The 24,692-nt window shown below is 36.7% G+C and overlaps 1 protein-coding gene across 3 annotated transcripts in view; it reads left to right on the top strand.

The window, feature by feature from the left end:
* Positions 1–24,692, top strand: part of CTBP1 (C-terminal binding protein 1) — a 236,465-nt gene that overhangs the window by 30,489 nt on the left and 181,284 nt on the right. For all 3 annotated transcript variants that reach the window (XM_083860929.1, XM_083860925.1, XM_083860928.1), the window contains exon 2: positions 23,967–24,129. In XM_083860929.1, coding sequence (XP_083717055.1) covers positions 24,072–24,129 — 58 coding nt within the window. In that variant the 5' untranslated portion in view covers positions 23,967–24,071. The remainder of the gene's footprint in view (positions 1–23,966; positions 24,130–24,692) is intronic.

Below are 24,692 nucleotides of genomic sequence, written 5' to 3'. Positions count from 1 at the left end.
AAAAGCATATAATGGGTTTAGGACCAGATTAACAGTTATTTAACAGCTATTTAAATTAAGTTGTGACAAACTGCATATGAAAAATAACTGAGAACATTCTGAGGAGGAGAAATAAGATGGAGCTCTCATGTATCACCTGCAGAGCCCCATGCTGGGTGTAAAATAGCTTAATGTACTGAGGCTTAAAATATTCGTAAAATATATAATAAAGGTAAGGTATAGAGGTATTTATTGTGTTTTATGCTGTATTTAATGGTGTATTAGGTTTTGGTGCTGCAATGCTTTCAATTTTCTCTTATAAATCCAGAATGTACATTCAGTGCTACATTGCATATTTGTTGCTTCTGCTTATGACCCTTTTACTATCAGAGTCAATGAAATGTATCACTTGCAGAAGACACCCCAGGGACAAGTTCTCTATTAAGATGACTTAACAGGTCTTTCATGTCTCCGGGTGGTACAATAAGAACAAGTCTAAAGTCATCTTGGCTGGAATTTCTGGATGCAAAGGGTGTCTGAAAACATATTTGGTAATGTTTTTTCTTTTGAATTTAACGATTTAGTGTGTTCTAACTATGAGAGAGAAAAATATTTGGAATGATTCTAATAAACACTTAAGGAATTGATGCCTAGAACAGAAATACGTGGATTAAATTACTTTTTACTTAAGGCTGGTGGTAGCTTATTTGGTGCATATACACAGCTACATGTCTCCAGAATTGAATTTTTTTTTGCTCATCCATTGAAAATTGTGTTTATATGAAATAGATGCTATTAATCCATTAATGTTTTTATCAATGATGTACAGCTATAATCAGTTTTTACCAACTACACTGTTCTATAAATTTTCTAAATACAGGAATGTGTCAGTTTCCCTAAAAAGTCTAATGACTTAATATGTGCAGCATTCCCTCCTGGGAGTAATCCATTCTTACCAGGTGATTTAATTGGAGTTGATTGAACAAGTCACACAAGTTAAACATTACTTTTAAAGGCCTTTGCTATTTGAGACTAGCCCTGCAATGTCTTGTTTTCTTGCAATACACACCAAATATAAATTATATATGGAAAAAGAGGATGCAATGAATGTACTAGAAATGCTTGAATCAGTAACTGTGGTAGCTGGTGGTTGTTTTGTTTAGTTTTTTTTATTACGAGAAACATCTGTTAATGTAGAGGTGCAGTTTACTTTAACAAAAAGGAAGAACTTTAGGCATTTTTGGAGTGCAGTGGAGTTGTAAGCAATATTCAGTGTTAATATACTGTATCTTATAATGGGAAAAATGAAGAAGATCCCACTTTGGTGTTTCACAGTTACAAGTGATGCTTTTCAATTGTTTGTAGCTGACAACGGACCAAGGGGAAGGAAGATCTAACAAAAGGCAAAAAAGAAATATGGCTAACCATTTTTTCTAGAAGGGATGAAAAAAAATCACTGAAAATATTACAAATACATTTCTGAGGTCATTTCTGGGGGAAAACCCTTGTTCTAGCAAGCACAAGTCTGACATGTTTTTCAATAGAAGACAGCTGAGTTAGTGTGGCTGTCACTAGAAAAGAAGACGGTCTATATTTTGTCTTCAAGAAGAAACATTGTCCTTTGGAACAACTCTAAGAAAATCAATATCAAGCTGTAAGGGCCTTTTTTACTGTTTTACTTGCTTTTTTTTCTTTTTTGTACACTGAGACAATTTATGCTGTGGGGAAGCAAAGTTCTAATCATTGCAGAATAATCAAACTGAGATTTTTAAACTGGTGATCTTCAAAGTTTCTCATGCCTTGCAGATTCTGTTTCCCTTATTGACAGTATGAGTATTATCACGCTGATGTTTGAACACAATGCTTCTTTAAGGGTTTTTAGTGCATCTTATGTAGGCATCTGAAGCTCAGAGTTTCACCATCTTTAAAAAAACAACTTGAACTCTCTCTCCAGGGATAACTATATAAATAAAATGTCTTTGCTCTTATGTAGAAGCATTTAAAGCAAAGGAGTAAAAACTTAATATTTGACTTTGCTCAGTTCGAATAAGCTTAAATCAATGCTAGTAGATACTGATACAATGTTTATTTTTTATTATATATTTGAGGTCTTAGGTCTTTACAAAGGGACTGATTTTATTTTCATTTGTATTAGTCTACTGAAGGACTTTAGTGTTAGACTCAAGGACTGGGGAAAAGGTATCATCTTCATCTTGTTACTTGAAACTGAAGTAAGTACTTTGGGAGGAGACATCAAGGAATCACAGATGAGAGGACTGACTGTCACATTCTTCACAGCTCTTTGCTGGATGGTGTGAAACCAGGGAGTCCTGTGGTGCCTGCACTCATGTCTTTTTTGAGTCCTTTTTCCCCTCTGATTTCTTCTTCAGACAAAAAACTTTAGAACAGTTGGAAAGTAAATTGACTGTACATTATTCTGAATCAGCAGCATACAGGCAGAATCACTTGAATCTCATTTTTTTAGGTACGATGCTCTGCTTTAAGCTTGTGTAATAAATGTGAGATCCCCTGAAAATCCACTCTACTGAACATTTCTAGAGTGCAATTCTGCCTCATTGCTGGTAGAAAAAGAGGGGAGGTCCTCTGAATCGTGATTTTTCATAAATGAGTAAAGCTGGTTTTCCTCTTGAGATTTGGAGAGGTTTTATGTAGATTTTAGTCCTGAAGACTAGAAGTAATACTGAGAGTAATTTGAGCTTTATGATATTTAGGGTGGTGTTTTTTTTTTTTTTTGTTTGTTTGTTTGTTTGTTTGTTTGTTTGTTTGTTTTGTTTTGTTTTGTTTTGTTTTGTTTTGTTTTGTCCCAAGGCTGGGAATACCTGTTCTTTTGAATGAGAACCTTGACCTTCAGGAAAAGAAATCCTCGTGGTGTTTCTGGAAGACTTTGTGGTTTGCCCAGTGACCTCTCCACATTTACTCCTTCATTTTGAGGCTGCAGATGTTCAGCTGCATTAAAATTTTAGCAGCGGGTTGGCAGAAGACATGACACAAATTTTCCAAGAATTCACACTACTGGAGTATTGATGTTAAAGCTGTTGTTTGCTATAAACAAGTCTGTGCTGGGGGTCTGGAAACTGCAGATCTTACCTTTTCCTTAACCTCATGTCAGGAATGAGATACAGGTGCACAGGCACAGGTATTGAGATGGCTGATGCTGAGAGGAAATGTCCTCAAGTTGTGTCAGGAAGGGTTTAGGTTGGATATTAGAAAGATTCTTCACCCACAGGGTGGGGAGGCCCTGGCAGAAGGTGCCCAGAGAAGCTGTGGGTGCCCCATTCCTGGAAGTGTTCAAGGCCACGTTGGATGGAGCTCTGAACAACCTGGTGTAGTGGAAGGTGTCCCTGCCCATGGCAGGTGGGTTGGAATGAGATGGTTTTTAAATCCAAATATTCTGTGATTCTATGACAGTAGACTTCTGAATTTCATTGGAATGTTCCCAGGGGAGTAGCCTAAGGAAGTTCGGTTAGATTATATTTGGAGCTGAACAAATGTACTTGAGATCTGAAGATCAAATAAATGTCAAAAATGAAGAATTCCAGAAGTGTTCCATGCCTCTTGGGAAGATAGATTGGACCTGAAAGTAAGAGTTCACTTTGGGTGTACAAACCCCCATAGGTTATTTTATGACATAAAAACAAATTGCTTGGATGGCTTTCCTGAGTTTTCCCTGTGGCTGCCGGAGTGCTGAGGGTGTAGTTCTAGACATTGCCTAAGCCAGCTGAGGCTGTATAAAATTACGTTATTCTGGGCTGTGCTCTGGAGTCCTGCAGCCTCTGGTTGGCCAGCAGACCTTTGGGGCTACCTGTAGCAACAGATGGGCAATGGTTTAATAACTAAAAACTTGCTTCTCTTTTGTGGGAATGATAGCAATGTGTCACAGAGCAAGGTTTTGAGCCATTTTGCCTTATTATTCTGCTTATTAATTCTTATATTTCCTCCCTGGTTATCTCAGGTGTAACCTCAGAGCAATAAAGCTGCTCTGCTTCTGATTCTGTTTGCTGTAATTTTTATTGTAAGGACTGCAGTAAGATTGCTCCAGATAGAAATTGATTGCCAAGCTTATTTTAGGTCTTAAAACCATGAGAGATGCTCTCTTGTACATTTGTCATTATATATTGGAGAATTAAAACATAAAATGTGTGGAGGACGGGAGGCAACTGGTTTGTAGCTATAGAAAATCCTTTCTATTTTCAGATACGTGTGCTTATTTAGAATCTATACTGTGTATTTTTTTATTGGTGTTTGTAGAACATAGACATTTGTGTAACTTTGTTCTACTACTTCAGTAAAAGGATTGGAACAGATGAATTAAATGAATGCCAGCATTTTCTTACTGTAATTTTGTAACTGGTTTTTCCAAGTTATATTGGAATTGTGAATGGTTCATTCTAATTTAACTTTCAGAGTAAGCAGCAGGTAGGATAAATTTAAATCCAGTATACAGATCCTTCTTTTTATTTTCAGAGGAGAAAAGCCTTCTGTGCCTTATATTTCAATATTCACTAATACCCAGTATATAATCTTTAAATCATTTTTCCATATTTCATCATTTCTTCCTGAAGTTTTCTTAAGCTAGTTGTGTTTATCCTGATTATTTGTTCTTGCTATTTTTCATCTTCAGAATGTTGAAAGTTTACTTTAGTCATAAGCTTTTTTTTGGTAAATACCAGTTTTGCTCAGTCTTTTCAGATATGTTCCATTTTAAAGGTTTTGAGCAGTAATTTCCAGAACCAGTAATAAGAACAGCTGTAGTCTTTAAAGCTTTAAACAAAAAGGATGTTTATAAGGGTCAGAGTTTGATGAAAAGCCAAGAATAATGCATAAAGTAATACTTGATGTAATACAGATGGTCTAATTTTCTCCTCCTTGTAGGGCCTAGATTTCTTGTCTTTGTAGTTAATCTTTAGTGTCCACTTTCAGCTGTAAAAACTTCTGAGAAATTAATCTTCTTTATTTCATGAGCCCATTTTTAACCTCAGTAATCATAAAGTGGCATTAGAGTGAGAACTGTCTAGATGAATTACTGTACATTTCTTTTGATAATGTAGGATTTTTACAGCTATATTTTATATGGAGGCTTTATTCTTTTGTCTATTTAAAAAAAACTTGAAAGCAATTAATGATCTTGCTGTAGGAAAGTCTTTTTCCAAAATTCATTATAAGTTTGCCTTTGGTTTAAATTTCAATTTTGCAATGGAACTGGAGAACTTTCCCATTAATTCTGTATTCATTATTTACATCTTTCTATTAAGGGATGTGTTACCTTAACTGCTCACTTATTTCCATAATGATTGTCCAGTGTCTTTTCAATGTCTAGTCTATAACTATGCTTTCCAGTGCTAAAGAGATTAATAGTTGTTACTCCAATAATTTCTGGAAGCTATATTTCTTTTCCTGAAAACAAACTTGGTTAAAAAATTAAGCTAAGGGAATTGCTCACTGGAGGAAAAACAATAGTGTTAAGTAGTGCAAATTGAATATGGACTTGAAAAGTGAGTGTTTGTTATTTGCTTTTGTTGTTTGATTTTTTTTTCTGTCCTGTCTCTCATGAGTAGCTGGTATAACTCTAGAAACAAGGATATGTTTGAAAGAACATATGAGTCAACTGGTCTAACATCAAAATTAGAATGACTCTGGATCCAAATAGCCAGTAAGCTTTTTAAAAACGCCTATTGCATTAGCACAGTAGGAAGTTTTTATGAAGATGTTTGAAGATTTAGACTGTTATGTACACATACATAAAATAAATACAAAACCAGATTATTTTAGACTAACAGAATAACAGCCTGCTTTTAGACCATGACAAACATAAGGGAAGTCAAGTTAGTCAAGAATCTTATATCCATTAGTTCTTGATTTTTAATTGACTGTTCCATCATTCAGGTCCTGTTTTGTCAGTTTAACTGCCTTTTTATGTGATATTTGATTGATATGTGACAGTTATCCTTGTTGCTGCCTGCTATCATCCACAAGCAGAATTTGTGCACAAGCAAGATGTGATCTGAGCAAAGACAGTGTGCAAAATTGGAATGCAAATGTTTTATTGTCGAATAGGATTTATAGAGGATATATAGATTTTATAAGTATAAAAAGTATTACCTCTAAAAATCGTAGAATCATTAGGGTCGTAAAAGACCTTGAAGATCATTGAGTCCAACCATTAACCCAGAACACTAATGTGTTCACCATTAATGTCCCCAGGTGCCACAGCCACGTCTCTTGAATATTCCAGGGGTGGTGATTCCATCTCTTCCTTGGGCAGACTGTTCTACCACTTTTAAGTGAAGAAATTTTTCCTTTGTTTTGTAATGGTACAGACTCAATGTACACTTTTAGTTTAAAAAGTTTCACTTCATCACAAACCCCTTTATTTTGCATGGGGTACTTGTTGCATTTGATGAAAGTCAAGTTCAAAAGGGATAATATTTTTAAAATATACTTTTAATAATGTAAAATCTGAAATTCACAACTTTTTTGTTTTTTCCCTGTGCAGTGATAAATCAGTCTTGCTATTGATGTTCATTGATTGGGAACTGTAGTGAAAGAACAAGGAGTACTGGGTTCAAACTGAAAGCAGGGAAATTGGATATTAGGAAGAAATCCTGTATGGTGAGGGTGGTGAGGCCCTGGCACAGGTTGCCCAGAGAAGCTGTGGATGCCCCATCCCTGGAAGTGTTCAAAGCCAGGTTGGACAGGGTCCTGAGCAACCTGGTCTGGTGGAATGTCTCCATGCCCATGGTAGAGGGTTGGAATGAGATGATCTTTAAGGTCCTTTTCAACCCTTTTCAAGCCCATTCCATGATTCACTTAGAAATTATAACAATATGTTGAATTTAGAAATATATATTGACGTGAAATGCTTTGCTTTTTTTAAATCCAGGAAGTTGAGTACTGAAGATTTGCAGTTTTTTAAATAAAATGTTTAAATATCTCCTATTGCTCTTGAGATGCCAGAAAGATACATTGAGTTCCATATTATGTATTTAATTTTGATGGAATGACAATCGAGAAGGAAGTTTCTTTGTAATTGAGAGTACCAACAATAGTTCTTATAATTGGTTTTAGGCATGGCTTTTAGTGTATAATAGGGGTCAGATATTGATCTCAGTAAAATAAAACTTTCTATGGGGATCATTAAATCATTTATTCTGTGCTGGCATTGGCCTAAGTTACTACTTAACTTCTAATTGTTATAGCCAAAATTTCCTTTGAAATCATTTACTGCTCAATGGGATTTTTAGCTCTGCTAATTAATATGAATATTGGTTACTTCCTAGTAATTAAATATCTACGATGACTTTTGGGATCCTGTGCCTTTGTCCATTAATCTGTCATTTACTGTAATAATATCCAAGATGTCAGTATCAATTCAACCTTTATAGACTCACTATTATTAATTTATGGCATTGTTCTTTCAGTCCTTGGGATCTGCAGTAAAAAATATCCCACCCCCTGTGATCAAAATTTGCTCACTTGATCTATAGGCAGCCATTTGTTCTCAGGCTTATAGGATGCTTTAATGATTTTTAATTTTCTGGGTTTTTTGTTTTTTTTTTTCTCAGTGTTGTCAAATTTGCTACTTTTAATAAGCAATAGAGAATTAAGAATTAGACTGGGTCAAGTGATTCACTTTGGGAACAGTGGCAGATGCTTTGCTCTTTCTGAGCCCGTTGTGTTTGTGCTGTGCACTTCTCCAGCTGTGCCCTCTGGGGCAAGCAGAGCCAGTTAGAAATGGCCATCTAACATCAAACAAAAAGCAAAGAAACAGCAATTTTATGCGCTGCCAAATCCGACCTATGTAACTTCCCCAAGTGTATCCACAGCTTATGCTAAACATTAGATAACTGCTTCTACATGAATGGAAACCAAAACGAAATGTGTCAAGAAGGATTTCTTTCAAATCGGGTGCATTCTCAAAAGGTGATTGCTGTACTTCCTGGCTGTTTAAATAAAACATTTTTGTAAGTGTAACTTATAAATGAAGTGAAATACCTGTCAAGGCTTAGTTTAAAAGGTCTGAAGTTGCTGAAGTAGCTGAAGTTGCTAAGTGTTTGCCTTATACAGAAGTCAAAGATATCACTACTATTTAAAAGCAAATCAGTGTTCCATGGTATTTAAGAGCAGTGTCTGGGTAGTTGTAAAGTAAAGAAATTATAAAAGTTACGTTTCTAAGCTTAATATTTTCATTTCCTTAAAATGCATCTTCTAGCTACTATTAAGTCTGTCATTGCATAGAAACACTTGAAAATCACATACTCATGCAAAATTTAATTTCTTTCTATTAAAAAAAGTAATTTTATCTTACATTTAAATATGTATTGTCAAAGCTGATTACTGCTTAATTGTTTATTTTTCAGGGAATGTGCATCTGATGGAAAGGGAAAGTTTATTTAGTGGTATATTGTTTTTGCTTTCTAACATATGGTAATATTCTCAGAGTTTATAAATACCCAACTGTATAATTGCCAACCCTTATGTGCTCTTGCATATAGATTCCAAAGCATCAGATAACTAACTGATGCTTCAGGAGGGAAGAAGCTTTAGTTTCAAGTTCTTTGAGGAATTGCTCCCAGTGGTAACTGCTGGTGAGGGTCTGGGAATGGGTGGGAACGTAGACTGGCTTAGAAGCGATTTGGGGAAATGGATTTCCACACAGGAGACATGCCAATGGAAAGAAAACATCAATGAGAGAGGTTGCCATTGTTGTTGTGTGGCTATTTCTTGCTATTTGGTTTTCCTCAGTTAGAGGATAACTTTGATATAATTTAAGATGATCTTGAACTTAATGAGCACTATTGAATTTTATCTCTTTCAGGCATTTCACTTTTCTTCAGTTGATTCCAGTTGAAGAAGCTGTTTGTGTGTAGCTGATGTAAGAAGTGGCATGGCACCAACAGCACCATGGCACTCCTTCCCCCCTTTGCTGGGACCTTTCCCAAGGCAGGATGTGGGAGAGTGTGACAGGGACATTTCTCCAGGTGCTAAAGCTGCTCTGAGCATCTTGGGGCAATTTGTGGTGGACTTGAAAGTTAGACAAGATTAAATGTTCTGTTTTCAGCTGCAAGAGGGAAGAGGTGATAGGGAGATTCAGCAGTGACACACAGGCAGAGGCAGGTCCTGTCTGAAGGGGAAAGACCAACTCAGCTTTGTGATACAAATGATGAGTGAACTCCTGGCAAGCTCCAGTTTGTGGTGGAGGAGGACTGACTCTGGATATTCCTTTGCAGAGCAAAGCTTCCTGTCACCCCTCCTGTGACTTGCTTTCCAAAGCCAGACTGTGCCTTCTGGAAGAAGAGGCTGAACATTTGCTATCTGAGCATCTTAAACTATAAAATATATCCTCATGTGAGGTGAAATGGGTAGGGCTGAGCATTTCTGCACCTGAATACTGCCAGTATTTACTAAAAGCAAGATCTGGGTCTTACTAAAAACAACTGGGAGAGGGGGGTTTTTCCCAACCTGGAACATTATTAATCAGCCAGAATGGAAATTCTTACACAAACAGAGGACAAGCTTTCTAAAATCTTTAGTCATGCATTTTCTATTTTTTATTATTTTTTTCCCCGATGGGCATTTTATAGCAAAATAATAGTTCAAAATTCAGGTCCTTAATTAACCACTAAAGAACTGACCCAATGCCAGCAACAACTGAATCACTAATATTTAAGGCCATCTGTTGTAGAATTGTCAGATATTCAGAATTTGACATTTTACTCCCTTTATGCAGATAATTTTCATCTAGATCTTGACACAGAGAAGCTAACAATCCCAGTCCAGATACTCAACACTCAGATAAAACAAAGGCACATGTTGTACTTTGGTCTATTTTAAGACTTGGTTTTTCAGGGAACAATTTTTTATTTGCTTTTGATATAATGGCAAATACTCATCTTGGAGTCTTGAACTTCTGATGTTATTTATTCAAGCAAAATACTTTTATGTTTTCAAATCTAATTATGTGTAGGGAGAGCTGTTAGTCAAACATTCAAGAAAAGGTTGCAGGGTCTTTATATTCTGGAGGCAGTCTTTGAACTACTTCTGAAGAAATAATACCAGCAACCAAAGCAAGATGAGTATTATTTGGGCCCTGGTTCTCATATTTCTTCTCCGTATGCAGTTTCCATAATTATTACATTTTACTGGTTTAAAATTAATTTATGTACAATAAATTGAAACACAAAAGTTATGGTGTTTATAATGAGAGCACTTAAGTTGTAGTTTCCATTCTTGGTTCTCTACATATGAAAATACAATAGTCATATTGTAGACCACTGTTTGCTTTTTATTTAAGTTTACTTGTTTTAAGAATTTTTTGAAAACAAACACTTTTTTTGTTGCCTACTTGCTTACTTTTAGAGTCAGAGCATCTCTAACAGGATTTTTTTTTTTTTTTTTTGCATTGCTGCAGTTCTAACTATACTCCAGGTATGGTTTAGTAAAGTTGCTACAACATCTCTTCAGACCATGGAGGAAAATATTTTGTTTTTTAGTAAAACAAGCATCTCCTAGTATTTGTTTTATAAAAAACAGCAGGATTGTCTCTTCTGAAGTTTGTTTTGAATTTGCTGTTTAAAAAAGTAGATTTTTTGGTTTTGTCTCCTTTGTTTTCTGAAGACAGGACAATATCACCTGGCTATTCAGGGTCTAACATTAAGCTGTGAAACAGTTCCAAGTATTTTGGTGGAGAGGCTGATGCTATGGAAGGAAAGGATAAGAGGTAATTGGTGCTGATTCCTTTCCACACAGGCTCCCATATTCAAAAGGCGAGCCCAAGTTTCACTCAGTTCTTATGTAACTGAGGGGATAATCCAGGCAGTCTGCTGGGCTTAGGAGCTTTCCTTACAGTGTAGCCAACACCCATGAAGGATCAAGGAGGAATAAGCAATACCATGCAGAGTTCAGGGCTCATCTTGAGGAGGAGGTGAGGAAGCTGTGGTGAAAGAAGACAGGACAGCAGGCATTGTGATGCTCCAAAAGTAAGGAAAACACGAAATACTAAGGTTTCCCAGCTGTGAAAGCAGATTCCAAGAGCAGCACTCTTGTACAGTGATTCCTGCAGATCTTCTGGTGAACACCCTTTGAGTGGTACTTTTGAAGTAGTTGGCCAGTGGAAGAGTTATGAACAACTTGGACTGCTGATAATTAAATTAGCACAGTGAGGTTTGCCTGGAAGACTTCTGTTTTTCCTCCTGGGTGCAAGACTGCAAAACTCTGTTTTTCTCCAGATATTCTGATTCTAACCAAATATAATTCATTTGACATTACTGGAAGATCTCATAGTATACCAGAAATCAATATGGGATCTACTTTATGTAAATTTTTATCTAGACCTTTTCAAAAGTCAACACTGTGGCAGAGTGTGCCTTGGAGAGCAGCACAGGCCACTGCTGAGGGACTCACTGATGGGTGGTGAGTGGTTGTCTCTTCTTGTTCTTGGTGACAGTGTGACATTCTCATAGGCAAGAAATGTCATTCTTCTCTCTGACAGGAGATCAATACAGTCAAATGGTTCAAGGGTTTCTTAAAGAAGCATATTCAGTATATACTGACACAGTCTGACACCACCACATCTCCTCTAGGAAGAGTCCCACAAGGAGTAATTCTTCATTTATAGTCTGATAGGGGGTTAAGAGGTTTTATCTGCCTGATAAGGGGTTAAGAGGTTTGAGGATGTCAGGTGGTGGCTTGGGTGCTGCACAAATGTGCAATGCTACTTGTCTTGTCTCACACCTCCAGCTTTCTTCCAAAATTAAGGAACACAATTCCTGAGGAATGCAAACTACTTTGTTCACTAACTTCCAGTCTTTTTACAAATTTTTTGAAATCTCTACTTAGATCTTGAAGGGATATTTATATTCACAGCTTTGGTCTTATTTTCAAGATGTTATGGATTTACAACTGTTTAAAATTTCTTGATTAAAACTTCCCTCTTCAGTAACAAAAGCATTCTAAATAATCAAGGAGAACTATTCTTCAAGTTAATATGGGTTGGAAATTTTATTTCCTAGTGTAGTGTAGGACTGAAATTAATTTCCATTAAAGACTATTATGGTCTTATCACTTTCCAGACTAGCTGCCAAGTGTATTTGCTTGATCTTTCTTCTGTAACAGATACAGACCAGCATATATGTTCAAATAAGGAAACTAAAAATATCTAGCTGCACAGAGAGTTCTCTTCCCAGGCATGAGAGAGAGTATAAACTGTGATAATTTATAGTTCATCAGTTATATCTCAGAAAGATATTGAGATGCTGTGATGAATGTACTTGCACTAAAACCCTTCTGGAATAAAACAAAAGTTTCATGCATTTGAGCTGACTGACCCTGCCAGGTTATTGGTGTATGTAATGTAGGGATCTTGGATTCTGACATGAGCATGGGGAAGCTTCCCAAGATTTCTCACACCTGCCTAATTATTTCAGTGCCTGTTTGTCCCACTCTGCAAACTTCAGAATTGCTTCACCTGAAAAACCAAGTAATTTTGCACTGAAGTGGGTCTCAAAAACTGAGCAAGCTGCTGCTCTGTGATGTTTGAGAGCTCTTAAAGGTTACTTTTGAATGCAAAGTTGAAGAACACAGGTACCAGATTTTTAAGGTCCTTTCTCTAGAAAGCAACATCTCAGCACTATGTGAACAGAAGAGAGGGAAATCTACTTCAAAAACTCTGTATCTGAAAGCAAATTTTGTAGACCTTCAGCTAAGCAGCCTGCAGGGGCTATAATTCTCTCCTCTGCCTTCCTACTGAATAGAAGAATGAGTGGATGAGCTTAAATGATGAATATAGACAAATCAAAATCAGTTTGGAAAATGAGTAGTTTTGGTTACAATATATTATATCATACCAAGCCCAGTTGTCAGCCAGTTTCAGATGCGTGAGACTGTAATTTTACTTTTAATTCTTTGTTTCCCCACATCCAATTGTGTTAAAAGATTCAATATCCCAGCCACAAACATTAATCTTCTACATAAGCAATCCCTGTAATTGCAACGAAGATTGTGTATGGAATTTAGCAAGGTGTGAAAGTGCACTGCATTACTGTGACTGAGATGGGAGTGTAGTTGGCTGGAAATTTCTTAATGAAATGTCATGTCAGGAGATGGAGATTGACACCAAAGTGTGTGGGAAAGAATTGCTAATTAAACAATTTCTCTGGCTGAGTATGAAAGTTGATTGTGGGAAGATGGTCAGTGATCCTTTGAGGCTGGATAGGCCTTTCCAGGAGTCCAAGGGTGAGGGAGCCACACTGGGAAATAAACAAGGAATTAAATTTGTAGGTATTTTTGTAGAATTCAGTAGTATCTTCTGTTTTGACAAACAGATACTCTAATAGTTGAGGTTTTTATAGCAACAGTTTGTAGCACTTGCAAACTATTTTGGATTTATAAAATGCAACATCTTGATGTGGTTGTGCATCCAGGTTTGCTCCATCACTGGAAGAGGCTTTGAGTTACCCTGTGTAGTCCAAGGTGTCCTTGACCATCATGGAGGAGCAGGGGGTTGGACTAAATGGTCTTTAAAGGTCCTTCCCAAACCAGAATATTCTGTGGCTGATGGGACTGTGGGTAAAGGTGCAAAGCTTGACAAAGATGGCTTAAATTAAAACATAAAGAGTGTAAATGAAACCTATCACTTGTTTGGTCTCTTGTCTTATATTGCCTTTTTTTGCCTTTCCTTTCCTAGGAGGAAAGACATTTTTTACAATATCTAGTGGTACACTGGAAAAATCCTTTTTTATGTAGTTATACCTGCTCATTAAGAAACTTAGATTTTTTAACTCCACAAACTTCCAGAGAATTTATGTACTGGATATCAGTGGAATTACTTTTCAGAAATGTCAAAACATGTAGAAATGCTATTGCTAAATGTTACCAGTAATCATGTATAAATTGCATAATTTATAATATTTTAAATACTGGTTTATGGAAAATGCAGAGTAAATCCACTTGATCTTTACCATTTTAGTATGTTTAGGTGATAGAAATTGTCTTCTCATTAAAATGGGAGAAAGACATGGTTCAGCATTTGTAATGTATTAAAAAACCCCACAACAAACCAACTCCAAATACATGTAATTTATATATGGCAATGTACAATTTTTTAAAAATTACATTTTTAATTTAGGTACTACTGAAAAATTTAGTTTTACCCAGACACCTGAGCAAGCAATAAATAAATACCCAGACCGGGTATCTTTTATTCTGACTGGAATGAATTCCTATAGTCTGAAGAGTAGGAGCTATAGTAGCAAAGCTTTATCCTTAGTATTTTCTTTTTTCAAACAGAACATAACTGGAAACAGTCTCTGGAAGCCTAATCATGCAAAATGATTAGTTTTTTCCTTCTTGATTTTTTTTCTTTCTTCTTCTAGTAACTGAGCAAAAATTATATATGTAGTAGTTAATGGAGGTAAGAGTTAAACTTCCTTTCTTAAAATCTGTAATGAGTACTCTAACACAAAATATTACAAAATTAATTTGTACCTACGTGGCTTAGAGATGCCTTAGGTGAAGGATGTCAGGTGTATTCAATCTAGTGCTGCAGTACTGTACATCTTGAAATCTTGAAAAGATGCGATATTAGCTTTCCATGGGAAAATAAAAATATATTCTAAGGTTTGTGGTGGTGTGATACTGATCCTGCTGTGTTGGTCTGTTGCTGCTACAGGGCAGTAATATGGGCAAACAAAAAATGTTACCAAGAATTGCATTTGCCTTATCTGTAGAAAGTTATTTTGCTAAAGTATTTTCTAGGTATAAAAGTAATATTGAAGAATTAATGCATAATTATAACATTTAAATATTACTCAGTTTACTTTTTGAGTGAAAAGTAAAGTATTCCATCTCAAAACTGTTTTCCCAGTACTTGATGTTCTTTCTTACAGCAGCAGAGATGCACCTATCCATAGAACCATAAAATGCTTTGAGTAGGGATGGACCTTAAAGATAACCCAGTTCTACCCCTGGCTATGGACAGGGACACCTCCCACTATCCCAAGTTGCTCCAAGCCCAGTCCAGCCTGGCCTTGGAGACTTCCAGGGATGGGGCATCCACAGCTTCTCTGGGCAACTTGTTCTAATGTCTCACCACCCTCACAGTAAAGAATTTCATCCCTATATCCAATCTATCCCTGCCCTCTGTCAGTTTGAAGCTATCGCCCCATGTCCTGTCACTCCATGGCCTTGTCAAAAGTCTTTCTCCAGATTTCTTGAAGCTCCTTTAGTCCCTGGAGGGTGTCCCAAGGTCTCCCTGGAGCCTTCTCTTCTCCAGGCAGGAGACTCCCAGCTCTCCTAGTCTGTCTCCATAGCAGAGATGCTCCAAGCCTCCCATCAGCTTTGAGGCTTCCTTTGGACTCATAGTGTCCAACATGAGGCTTTTTGGTGCAGAGAAAAAAACACCAGCCCCACAGAGAGTTCTTTGTCTAAACTTAATTAGCTGTAAGTAAATTTCTAACCTGAATGTCTTTAGATGTGATTTCTTACTTATTTTCAGAATAGTTTTCTTTTTCCCCTGCTCTTTCTTTTCCACTGCACAAGCAAATGTTTTTTTAACCAGGAGTTTTAAGCTGTAAAGCACAGGTTTCTGGACATCCATGGGCTACTTCTAATAGTAGATCTGTGACAGATGAACCACTTTTACATGTGGAGTAGGCACAGAGTCAATGTGCCTGGCATTTTGATGTGGGTTTATGTCTTTCTTGGAGACAAAAAAAAGAATCAATAAATCAATAAAAGATTAAAAGTAATCTTTTCTCCTCAGTGGTTCGAATCCTTTCTAGCAACAGAGATTCATGAAATGCACCAGTAATTGTTTCCTTTCTTAGAGAATTCATTAACCAAGGCATTAGCTTTTTTATTGTCACGAGTGCTGACTAATACTTTGCATCCTGTTACGCTTTCTCAGATGCATGAAAATGTTAAATACATATTATTCATTTGAGTTTCTGATTCAAATAATGATAATCTTCTGTTTTGAATTAGAGGCAGTTCAGTTTCACTGCTGTTGTCTCTCAAAGTCCCTGAGACGGTGTTTCATTCATTTACACAGTTGCTGTCTCTTCTATCCAAATCTCCAAAAAAAAGGATGGCTTCCAGCTCTTCTGCCTGTTCAGAAAAAAAAAAATGAATGGAGATTGATCTTCTTTCAGTGTAATTTCCTTTCTTTTCAGGCTTTGAAAATGCATAAGTGATTAACACTGATCTAGCAACTGACTTATTTGACATTTCTGGACGGTTTTTGTTTGGAAGTTCCAAAGTACTTTGTAAAGCAGTGGTTGTGACAGGATCTCTGGGCACTGGGCTGTGGATCTATGTTCCTTTACAAACCAAAGCTGAAGTGAAGGATGAATCCATGAGGTTCAATTCCTCAGGTCAGGAGAGTAAGAGGCAAAGTCAGGAATTCAATATATGAGTGAATCAGGTTCATGATGTTAGACCGCACCAGTTCCTTCATTTTCCTTCCTTTAAATCTGTTAATGACTAAGACTGTTACAGTTTTGTTTGTTACAATGCTGGTCTTCCTGAAGAAGCTTGTGCTGAATACCTGAAATGGAAGTTTTTAGAGATACTGTTTGCTGAGAATTCATAGCTGCAGTATTGCTCAATGAGTGTTTTCTGACACTAAAGAAATCAGTTTTACTTAAAAATGTACGTGTCTTAGGTCACTAGCCTTTAATAATTTTCTAATAGCTTGAGTTCTTCAATGAAGTTTTATTCATGACCTAGAAATCTGGGATAGTAGAGATGCTTCCCATCTGTCTGTAGTCATACACATCTGCAGTAATTCATTTTCAGCAGTGAGTAATTTTTGGCTTGTGGACAGATGTATAATAGAGAGAGAATGCTGCTAAGGGGAAAAAAAAAAAAAGCCCTGGGAAAAAAACCCTTATGGTGAAGACAAATACCTCATAAAAAGCTTGTAATGATAGAATTACTGCCACAACCTCTTCTACTGTTTTCACCATGTTCCCTGTCAAAAAGGCCATTTTACAGTCCTGTGCCATAAAAATAAGGGCTTATGATTATCAAATTATTACACTAAATTTTGGAAGGCATTTTATTTGGTGCTAAAGTAATTAAAAAGAAAGAATAGCCCAAAAGGGAATTCACAGTATTAAAAAATAGTGGACAATATGTCAAAAGCCCATAAGGCTTGGTTTTAGTGGTGTGCTGACAAAGAGTGTTCTTGGCCTTACTTTGAACATTTTTTTCAACAGGAAAAAACACCTTCACTCATAAATAGAGAAAAAATGCTGATGATACTAAAGTTCTCTTCCAACCTGGATGATTCTCTGAAATTCTATTCAAATTTTAGGTCATAAATACAGAAGGGAAGACTGTTGGCTGTATTCCTGGGGAAGAGAACCCCATCCTAAAAAGAACTGGCTTTTCACTGGTGATGAAAAACTGCTGAAGTGAGTGCAAAGTCTTTTAATCTCAGGTGTGGTCCCTGAATGTATTGAAGGACTGTGACAGAGAATGGTAAAGGTTCTTTGGCTTTGGATGTTGATGTAACTGCTCCTGAAGTTACAAGGCTTTGTCTTGAACTCACTAACCAGTACTTTACTGACTTGCTATTGAATTTAAGGATGCACAGGTTTGGCACAATTTAGGATCAGAAACATGACTTCCTAGGAGAGTATCAAGGAGCTTGGTCTCTCTGCAAATAGACCAAGGAGTGGCTTGGTGATACCTGAGGCAAAGAACATGAAGGAGTTCTTCTATCTGCCAGGCAAAGCTGTAAGAAAAATCCAACCACTGGAAGTTAGACCCAAACTGGTAAGGAAAAAATAGTCAGGAATAAAAAAGACCTACTGTTGGAAGAGTTTTCCATTTGCTAGGATGGTGGACGCTATGGCACTAGCAGTTTTTTAATTATAATGATTTTCTAGATGTGTCTTAGGCTTTTCATTGGAGAGATGGTCAGTGTGATGATTCCGGTGGTACCTTTTGAGTGTTGTTAGTACTAACTAGTTAGCAGTACTAATGAGTAATAACTTATTTCAGTTTTGCTTTGCACTTAGGATGTTTTATGTGTGTCCCTGTGAGCTGTGAGCCTCACTTTCTGCATGGCTGGGTCAGTCCATTTTGTAGTTTCTCTCTGCATTTCCTAAGAATGTAAGGGGTGCCTGTGTGTCAGAAGAGGCTGCAGCTCCATCTGTCCTGTGTTCTGGCTCCAGAAGTGGCCACTGGTTTGTGCTTGAAGAAAGTATCCTGTTCGTTCTGCTCTTGCTCTTTTAATGCAGCACCCCATTTCTTGGCAAGTGCTGGATGCTGAACCAAACAGACATTTGGTCAGTGGAACACAGTGCAGTCATTGCTGACTGTGAGAACAAAGCATGTGCTGACATTTTCCCTGCCTTTGGCATTTACCAGCTTACGGATTTCAGACCTGGGTTGGTGTTGTAGCTCCTATTATCATGGCCACTGATGTGTTTTCCATAAACTTGTCTTATCCCTTCTAAGAACCACTTAAGGTTTTGGCATCCACGATACCTGTGACACCAGATGTTACAATCTAATTACATGCTCCATGACAAAGCTTCCTGTTGTTTTTAATATTCTGGCTTGCTCTTTCACTGTGTGCTCCCCAGACACTGAGTTGAGACATGGAGTGTATTTTATATGCCTTTGTTGTGTTCTACTCAGTCATACTGTCTTCAGGTTAGGGGAGTTTTTCAGGAAGCTATTTCATGTTTTGGACCATGCTTACTGCCTGTTCAGGCACTGTTTCTAGTCCTCCATCTTTTTGAGACAGATTCACATTAGATAATAGTTAATGTCATTAGAATGTTTGGGGTTTTAGTCCTTCTCTGAGTGGCTAACATGTGTTTTGGTGTCTAATTTCTTAATGGCTTCATTTTTTGTGATTAATTTATTGATCTTAAAGCTCCCTGTACAGTTTCTCTTAGACTGTACTGACATCTAATGGTAAGGCAAAGTGGCTTAGCCATCCTTAATAGCAAGATAAATTGTCTGACAGGCAAATATAATTATATATTTCCTCCTTAATTCAGTATTAGGTTTCATAAGACAAGATGGAATAACTTCAATTTTTGCACAAAAAGGCTGACATATACTTTTTCTTTTGGCAATTAATCTCTTTTTGTTCTGCTCAATGTGCCATACTTATTTTTAAGTGTAGCTTAAATCTTTGCAGTAATATTTTTGAGCACAGTGATATTAATGTGATGGTCTCATAGTGCAGAAGTTTTCAGTGTAAGTCACAGGATCTTCAGGAAGGGATGTGAGAACAAAAGCTGTCCTGCAAAACTTCCAAAGAGGATGTTCCAGTGCTGTAGCAGTCCCTGCTGCATTTTGAAGAAATACCCAAACAAAAGTCTTTGTCCTCTTTTACTCAACCTCCTATTTGAGGTTCCTCTGTATCTTTAATTGGAAAGTTTTCAAACACCAATGGATAAGTCCTGTTAAATAATACTTTTATAAAACGGAATATAGAAAGAAAAAAACCCCATATATTTCTGTTATATTCTATGTTTAGGTGTAATACACTGTATAATTTTGAGACATAAGCATTACCAACCTTCCAACCATTATGAAACACCAGCCCTCTGATCCAAAATTTCTGTTTTACACAGAACTGATACTGCTGCTACTGAAATTAGAAAGGTTCAGCTACAAACTGTAGAGCTTTTTAAAGTAGAGTGTTTCATTCTTATATCATAAACTTTATTTTCCTTTTTCACAGAGTTAGAGCCCATTTCTTGCCATAGCCTCAGAAAGCTGACGGCTTTACTGAGTAAATACATCTTTAAGTTAATGTTCAAATAATTTTCTCTCAGCATTTTTATGTCATTTTACTTTTGTCTCTTCATCAACATGATTAGATCCTCTCTTCTGCCAAACACAAGATACTTTGTTTTGTACTACAGAAATATTTGAAATTTAGGTACATTTCCATTTCTTAGTTATAACTTTGAGGTATGGTTGAACATAAAGACATTTATGAAAAAGATAATGAGGGTGATGAGACACTGGAACAGTGGCCTAGAGAAATGTGGAGACTTCCTTACTGCAAGTGTTCAAGGCCATGTTGGATGGGGTTTGAGCAACCTGGTCTAGTGGAAATTGTCCCTGCCCATGGCAGGAGGGTTGTGCTAAATGATCTGTTCACTAAGTGAAACAAACAGTTACTGCAAAATAAAATGTATAATTATTTAGGAAAATTAAAGTATTTCTAACATGAAGAAAAACACTTTGGTTGTATTTACTTATTGCTTCCAGGGCTGTGCAGAATGGCCACTTCAAGTCTTGTGAGGTGTGATAGAGAATAGAGATATTATCAGTTTGGATGGGAAGGAAGGAGAAGTAAAGCGTTAGTCTGGCTTGTCTTGGAAATTTATCTATTTTTTTATCATCAAAACTGATGGCACTGGAATTTGGAAAGCAAACTTACAGTGTTCCTTGTGATAGCCTCACATTATACATTTTGCTAGTTGTTAGCAGAAAGAAAAAATATTTTAATAATTCACTCTAATTTCAGACAAAGGATTGTAAGCTAGAAGGGCTGACTTAAGTGAAGGTTGAGATTCCCAAGGGTAACACAGGTCTTCATGGCCTTATCCTCTAAATGACCTGTCAGTCTGTTCTGTGAATTTAATTTTGGTTTGGATTTTTTATGCTTCATTTTGTGATTTGGGGTGGCCTACAAATCTCTGCCTGCAAATGAAAGTGAGGCAAAGGTAGAAAACAACCTTCTGCAGTTTATGGGTGAAGGTTTGTGGTCAGGAGAGTTTATACTCTGGATCTTTTTGAGAGTGAGGTAACTCATTTGTGGGGATGCAGTTTTTCTGTTCAGATCTAGTTGAAACAGTCTGGTCCATGCCAAACTCCCCCATTGACTGATGCAAAGGAAATGGTCCAACACTGCAACATTTTGGGTTTGAGGGGAGTCCTTCCCTGATCTTGTGAAATTTGTCACAACCCACACATACACAGGGTGTGTATAATTAGCCTACTGTTTTGCTCTCTTAAAAAAATTAATTTCTTAGTTTGCTTCCTTTTCATTCTCTTTCTCTAGAGAAATCATGGGTTTTGAATAGCTTTTCTTCGAATCTTCTCACTCAGCTAATGTTTATCCTTTATTCATTACCAGTATGATCTGTTATGAAAATTGAATTCAAAGTTGACTTACTTGTTTATCATTTCTGTTTTAGCCTGTAGGATTTGCTCTCTCTGCTGGAAATATGCTGGAGAATCACTTTTCCTTTTATCTTGAAGTCTCAGAGTAAAGCTTTTCCTTTCTTAAGAAAGAACTTAATGCTCCAGCAATACCCAGAGACATATAACCTTTAAAAATACACTGGAATAATCTGCTTAAATGAAGGAAAAACTCTAATATTGTTTGCAAGAGTGTATATTTTGATCTAAAGTGTGTGCTGCTCAAAAAGGTTCTGTGCATTGATGGTATTGATGGCTACTTGACATATATGATAAGCACTATATGTTCTTAAATCACTTGCATTCTCACTTAATCTTAAAATAGTGAACTACAGAAGTCTGGTCTTAAATCCTATTTGGTATTTGGTGGTCAAGGTTTTAGATCATCAGGCACTGTGCTTGTATTTTTAGTGAATTTCTCAAATACAATTATTCATGCTGTGGTTTAGCAATTGCAGTAACTAACACTTCCACAATTACAAAGCTTTTGTTTTACTGGGAAGCACTTCCCATATTATCATCTGCTCTTTCTGTTGGAGCATGATGTGTAATAAAACTGTGTGAGGGTTCAACTTAGAATGGTGTTAACATGTTAATTTATTTTTTGCTCAATTTTTTTTTAACTTATGACAACTTACTATCAATAAAATAATGTTAAAACAATGCTTGAAAGCAAAAAATTACTTGATTTATATGGTACACTTTGAAGCTACTGTAGGCAGATAGAAAACATCTGGTGACACTTTCAGTGGTAGGTCAATAGTTACAGATGGTCTGTTCTTCACAGCTGTCATCCAGCTTTGTATGCAGAGTGACTACAGTGGAAAAATCTTTTGCTGAATGAATAAACAAAACAGCACAAGGAGGCCAGCAGGCCTGTATGTTTCTACAAGATGGGAAATTAAATAAGCTATACAAATTGAAACCAAGACAAGTGTTTAAAATGTTCATTGTATTCTGGTTTGGTTTTTATGCTTTAGATCTCTTTCTATGTGATAATTGAAGGAAGTAGATTATAAAAGAGAAATAAATGATAAGCAAAATTAAAGACTAGTTTAAAACTGATCCTGTGCACAGGTTTGGGATGTTGGCTTAAGCCAAGGCTGGTGGTTATATAGTTCTATACTTACATAGTTGGCTTTTAAGATTATAAAATGCATGTTAGATTTGATGTAATGTTTGTGCAGTCTTATAACACAGCCACGTTCAATATTGATGAACATTGTATTTTGGAGGAATACCAATGCTGAGAAATCTAAAAGTGGATTTCTAAAATAGCAACAGTCTTTGTTTTTTTAAAAAGTAAAAAAAAAAGGGAGTCTGCATTCTTCTTCAGTTTTTCTTCTCCCCTTCATGATGGGATGTTACATTCAGCTGAAATCAGACACTATAAAAAACAGCAGAAGAATCTTGAATTTGAGGATAAAGAGGTGTGGAGGGGAAGTGAAGAGGATGATGAGGCGAATGAAGAGTTAAAAGCATGATAAATGCTGTGCATTAACTCCACTTTAAATGAAAAAAACCCCAACCAAACAATAAACACCAGAAGGAACTTTATTAAAAGTCCAAATGCACCAAGTAGGGCAGTACTGGCAAAGATACTTAGTTTAAATGCAAATGCAGCTCTTGATACTCAAAATATATTTCTTTATAATTTCACTTGGAGTTCATGCATCTTGATGATATGTTAATAAAATGTGCCTATGTTTGGTTTTAGTGCAGTTCAGCCTCTGGAAAGAAACAAGCAGATTTCTAGGTTCAGTCACTTGTAAGGCCATTTAATTCTATCCACTGATGTTGAAAGTTGCTGGGCAGGAATAAAAAGAAACAGGGAGGTGGATTATTTGGCTCATTTTAGTGTGTACAGTGCTTGTACTACAATGTGCTCTGTGTTTGTTTCTCAAAGTCTACTCAGATATTGAAAGGTGAATAGAAGTGGTGCTCTGATTATGCTTTTTAGAGCATCTGTATCCGTAGTTTTACCACGTCCACTTGCTCATGTGCATTTTATATTCTACTGCCACGATTAGGTTCTCATTGAGGGATTTTTCCTCTTCTTTCCCCATCCCCCCTTCCTGCTTCTCAGTGGTTTAGCTTAAAATGCAGCCTGCTTGTTGCAGTGCCCTTATGCTGCCTTGCCCAGCTCCACAGTATCTGAAAAGTGCCTGGCTGTATCTGCTGCCAAAGAGCTTTGCCTAGTCATGCATAAACCTGCTCCAAATGCTATTTGGTTGATAGAGATGTTGGCATTCTCTGTTGTCACTGGGATGTGTTTCCCTGTGCCTGTGCCCCTTGACTTGGTTTCCTTCTACTTCCAAGCTGAAGCTCTGGATTACATTATCATCAAGAGCTGAAAGTTTAAGAGTGAAAGGAGTATTTTCTCTCACTGTGAGCTTTGTGATGCAAAGTTGTGGCTTTCCAATTTCATCTCAGGTGAACATGTTTCTGTCAGTTTATCGAAGTGTGGACCTGTGCCTGTCTGAGGTGCCTGCATTAGTTTGTGGTTTGTTCAGTGGAAGAAGGGCAGAAAAGTATTTGACAGTGAAAAGACAGAAAACAGCAGCTGTCTTGGAACATTTCCATACTGGTTAGTCTGAGTTGTGCTGTGTGCTTTGTATCTCTGTGCTTAGAAGACAGTTTGCTGTGAAATAAATACCAATTTACCTAATATGCTTTAAGAACTTTAGGGGTTTTTTTAAATTCTTTAGATTGCATACAGATCATCTCCGGATCATCTGGACAAAGGTGCAAAAAATGATGTATTTTAAAGTTTATCTTTCTGTTCACAGGTGGAAATAAGCTTATAAGAAAAAGACTGAGCATTTCTGCCTGGTGGCTGGTGTGAGAACAGCATCACCAAACTGTGTGGGGACGTTCTTTGAGCTTCCACTTTTATGTCTCTAATGGACAAACACAAAGTGAAGCGGCAACGCCTGGATCGCATATTCGAAGGTTGGACATTTCAATTTCTAATGTTAACTGTGTTAGTTTTGTGGAATTTTGGTATTTTCTTTTGGTCATTCTGTGTATTTTTAACTGAGTTGTAGTTCCTGTTGAGATAGTATTGAATGTGTAGAAATGCTGAGTTTTGGGTGGAAACAGATCTAGACAAATAAAATAAACTAGTCTGTGACCTGTTCTACAGTTGAATTGGCTTTTATCTCAGCATTTACAGTATTCTACCCAAACACCGTAAAAGATTGTGAGTTTATATAAAACAACAATTGCAAAATGGCAAGATGACCACATAGTGACTCTCATAAAGACTCTCTGGATTCTGTCTCTGGAGGTTTGCTTTGTGTAGATTGATTTAACAGCTTGTATCTTATCCTTGAAAGGAAGCAAGAAGTCAGATGAAAACAAAACAAAAATTGCAGGAGACCCCCAAACATTAAATGAGTATTAATAAAAACAGTGTGAATTCTAGTGAAAGGAGTTGTAATCATTTGGGTCTGTCATTTTACCATAGGTCACAAAAGATAAATTGCATATTCCTGCTATTCTCTCCAGAAGGG

Source organism: Zosterops lateralis (assembly GCF_965231275.1).
Source record: "Zosterops lateralis genome assembly, chromosome: 5".
In the NCBI taxonomy this organism is placed as follows: Eukaryota; Metazoa; Chordata; class Aves; order Passeriformes; family Zosteropidae; genus Zosterops; species Zosterops lateralis.
This window is presented reverse-complemented; position numbering and strand designations above follow the sequence as displayed.